General features: G+C 53.8%; 1 protein-coding gene across 2 annotated transcripts in view; it reads left to right on the forward strand.

Moving 5' to 3' along the window:
* The first annotated feature begins 796 nt into the window (after positions 1–796).
* RNF7 (ring finger protein 7) overlaps positions 797–3,490 on the forward strand; it is a 7,431-nt gene continuing 4,737 nt past the window's right edge. The window contains exon 1 of one of the 2 annotated variants that reach the window (XM_034781574.1): positions 797–1,011. In XM_034781574.1, coding sequence (XP_034637465.1) covers positions 847–1,011 — 165 coding nt within the window. In that variant the 5' untranslated portion in view covers positions 797–846. Of the gene's footprint in view, positions 1,025–3,490 lie in introns of both variants that reach the window. The other variant, XM_034781573.1, reaches the window with a different exon arrangement.

Genomic DNA, 3,490 nt, shown 5'->3' on the forward strand with positions numbered 1-3,490 from the left:
GAGCTGCAGGCGGATTCCCCCGCGGTGGCTGCTGCTGCTCCCCCAAGACCCCTCAGCTCTGTGCAGCTGAAGAGCAGAGCTGCCTGAGCGCTACCGGCTTCACGGTTTGTCGGGCAGACCTCCAGACCCTGCGCCCCCAGCCGGGCGCTTCCCCAGCGCAGCCGGAGCCCAGGAGGGGAAGTGCCCGGCTGGGGGCGCAGGGTCTGGAGGTCTAGGGGCTGCCCGGCAAACCGTGAAGCCGATAGCGCTCAGGCAGCTGTTTCGCGTGGCTGGGAGGGAGGAGGGGGAATGTGGGGTGCTCAGGGGAGGGGGCGGAGTTGGGGCAGGGACAGGGATGGGGAAGGGGCGGGGCCAGGACCCCTGGAGTGTCCTCTTTTTTTGATGTTTAAATATGGTAACCCTATATAATATAGGAGGAGGATGAAGGAAAAAAAGAATGAAAATGGGGCGGGGGAGATAAGAGAGAATGTTCTTTTTCTTGTCTGGGTCCCAATGAGGGGTCCCAAAAATGAAGCTGAGCACAGGGCACCACTAACTCTAAATCCGCCACTGCCCCTCGCCCTTCCCACAGCATCAGCACAAGCTACAGGCAGGAGCCCTGTTTCCGTGGCGGGGGCGGCCGAGAGGGGCCCCGAGCGTTCCGCAGAGCCTGCGGCTGGTCCCCCACCTCTGCTCCCGGAGGGTGGGGCTAGGGGTCGGGTCCCCCGCCGGGCCTCCCATTTGCCCCCGCCCTGCTGGCTGGGCCGAGCGGGTGGCGTCGCTCCCGACACTGGGTGGCGCTGCAGCCCCGCTCTCCCGGCTCCGCGGAGCCAGAGCGATTCCTCCTCAGCGTCTCCGCCCCCCGCCATGGCCGACGTGGAGGACGGAGACGAGCCGGGCGCCCCCCACTCTCACCCGGGCTCCTCGGGCGCCAAGGCGGGCGCTGCGGACAAGATGTTCTCGCTGAAGAAGTGGAACGCGGTGGCCATGTGGAGCTGGGACGTGGAGTGCGACACCTGCGCCATCTGCCGGGTACAGGTCATGGGTAAGCGCCGGCGGGCCACGGCCTTCCCCCCGCCCTGGGCGGAGCCCCGCACCCCCTCACTGTCCCGCCCCATACCGGGGCCAGAGCCCTATATCCTGGGGAGAGGGGCCTATATGTCCTCACTCCCCCCCGCGGGGAGAGGCCGGGGGACCCTATAGCGCCTCACTGCTGTCCCCCGCGGCCAGAGCCCCACATCCTGGGGAGAGGGGCCTGTATCTCCTCACTCCCCCCCCGCGGGGAGAGGCCGGGGGACCCTATAGCTCCTCACTGCTGTCCCCCGCGGCCAGAGCCCCACATCCTGGGGGCCTGAATCTCCTCACTGCCTGCCTCCCTCCACAGGCAAAACCGGGGTTTCTGTTGGAGCTTGTACATACTGGGTTCCTTCTTTCCCACACGGACCTGTTTGCTGGGATGATACCAAGGCCATTTATGTAGTGCCTAATGCCCTACCTCTGTGTTTGTCCCACGCCCTAGCAGTAATTGCACAAAGGATCCTGTGCTGGTACCTGTGGGTGACATAGCTCTATGTGTGTTTGTACCAGAAATAAATAATCAGAGGCTTCACTTAAGCAATCAGCTTTATCCTGTAATATTCATACAATTCTTTATTTCCCTGAAATAAACTCTAGTTCAGAGGTCGGCAACCTTTCAGAAGTGGTGTGCCGAGACTTCATTTGTTCACTCTAATTTCAGGTTTCGCATGCCAGTAATACATTTTAACATTTTTAGAAGGTCTCTTTCTCTAAGTCTATAATATATAACTAAACTATTGTATGTAAAGTAAATAAGGTTTTAAAAATGTTTAAGAAGCTTCATTTAAAATTAGATTAAAATGCAGAGCCCCCCAGACCAGTGGCCAGGACTCGGGCAGTGTGAGTGCCACTGAAAATAAGGCGGCACGCGTGCCATAGGTTGCCTACCCCTGCTCTAGTTGGTTGACTTAGCCCAGCAGCTCTCATGTAATGAGGGGACATGGAATAAACCAGCCTCTGTAGGCTACCATGTGGTGACTGACCATAGCCTATGGTGCCATAGATGTGGTGGTGGGTCCTAATAGGTGATCCTCCTTAACTAGCCAAACAGAAGCTTCATTGCTTAAATTGGATCACTTACTGGAGTCCTTCATCTCTGTGCATCTACTTCACCATGCTGAAACTTTGTCTGTGCTCTGCTCTTCTCCTGCTACATTTCACCAGGAAATGGTTGCTCTTCAAGGGTGATGTCTAGTGTATTCTTTGTGTTATCTGTTAATTATGTCTTGCAAACCACTCTTGCATAAATGAAAGGTCGCATTATTGCATTAGCTAAAAATCATTATCACTATATTTGTACAAATCTCCCCAACTGATTACAAATATTAACACTTATCCAAAAAAAGGTTCTTATACCCACTTGTCAGATGTTACCTGAATATCTCCTTCCCAGTAATATTGCTGCAGCTGTACTTTGGCTGAAAACAATGTTTAAAAGTAGCTTAAATTGTACCGATTAAGACATTGACAGCATAGCAATTACATATAATTATGATGACCTAAATACATTAAAAAGTGTGAATTTTTATTGCTGTTTGAGATTGGATAGCTCAGGGAGTTAATAATTGGAGACACACAGAGCCTTTTCATCTCTAGGTCACCATACAAATGCAGCTTTGGTAAGGAGTAATTCAAGTTACCATTTTATGTCTAGTCAGTGTTCTGCATGATACAAATATGGTTTCTGTCCAATTCCCAGTAGGTGGGTATTCAAATTACAAAAACCACTGCAGTTGGCACACATTGGCAGTTTCAGTAGAATGGCCAAGGACAGAATGAATAGGGAAACTGAACTGTCTTTTGTGTTGTAGAGACAGAATCTCCAGAAAATAAAGATACTTAACACTTTTATATAGTGCTTTTCATCTATGAATTTCAAAGTGTTTTACAAAAATGGATAAGAAACCCCTTTTATGGGAAACTGAGGTTAAGTGACTTGCCCAAAATCATTCTTCCACTGTTGTTCTGGGGAGCGAAAGATTGAGAATCCAATCTGAGTGCCCACCAGTGGTGAACTGGAGCCGGTTCACACCAGTTCGTGCGAACCGGTTGTTAAATTTAGAAGCTGGTTTAGAACCGGTTGTTAAAGGGGTGGGCAAACTATGTGGCCCGCAGGACTTTCCTGTCTGGCCCATCTGAACTCCCAGCTGGGGAGGCTCCCCCAGCCCCTCCCCTGCCTTCCCCCCTCTCGCAGAGCCTCAGCGTGCCGTGCCGCCAGCACCAACACTCTGGACCGCTCCTGGGCAGCTCTGCAGCTCCTGCCTCTTTGAGCGGCATGGTAAGGGGGTGGGGCTGTGAGATCCAGCGGGCCACGCAGCATCGATACATGCTGCCCTGAGCAGCATGGTAAGGGGGCCGGGCCCGGGCTGGGAGAGGTTGGAGGGGGTGGAGGTTCTGGGGGGGGGGGGGGGGGGGGGGGGGGGGGGGGGGGGGG

The sequence above is a fragment of the Trachemys scripta genome, chromosome 9 (genome assembly GCF_013100865.1).
Source record: "Trachemys scripta elegans isolate TJP31775 chromosome 9, CAS_Tse_1.0, whole genome shotgun sequence".
NCBI lineage: Eukaryota > Metazoa > Chordata > Testudines > Emydidae > Trachemys > Trachemys scripta.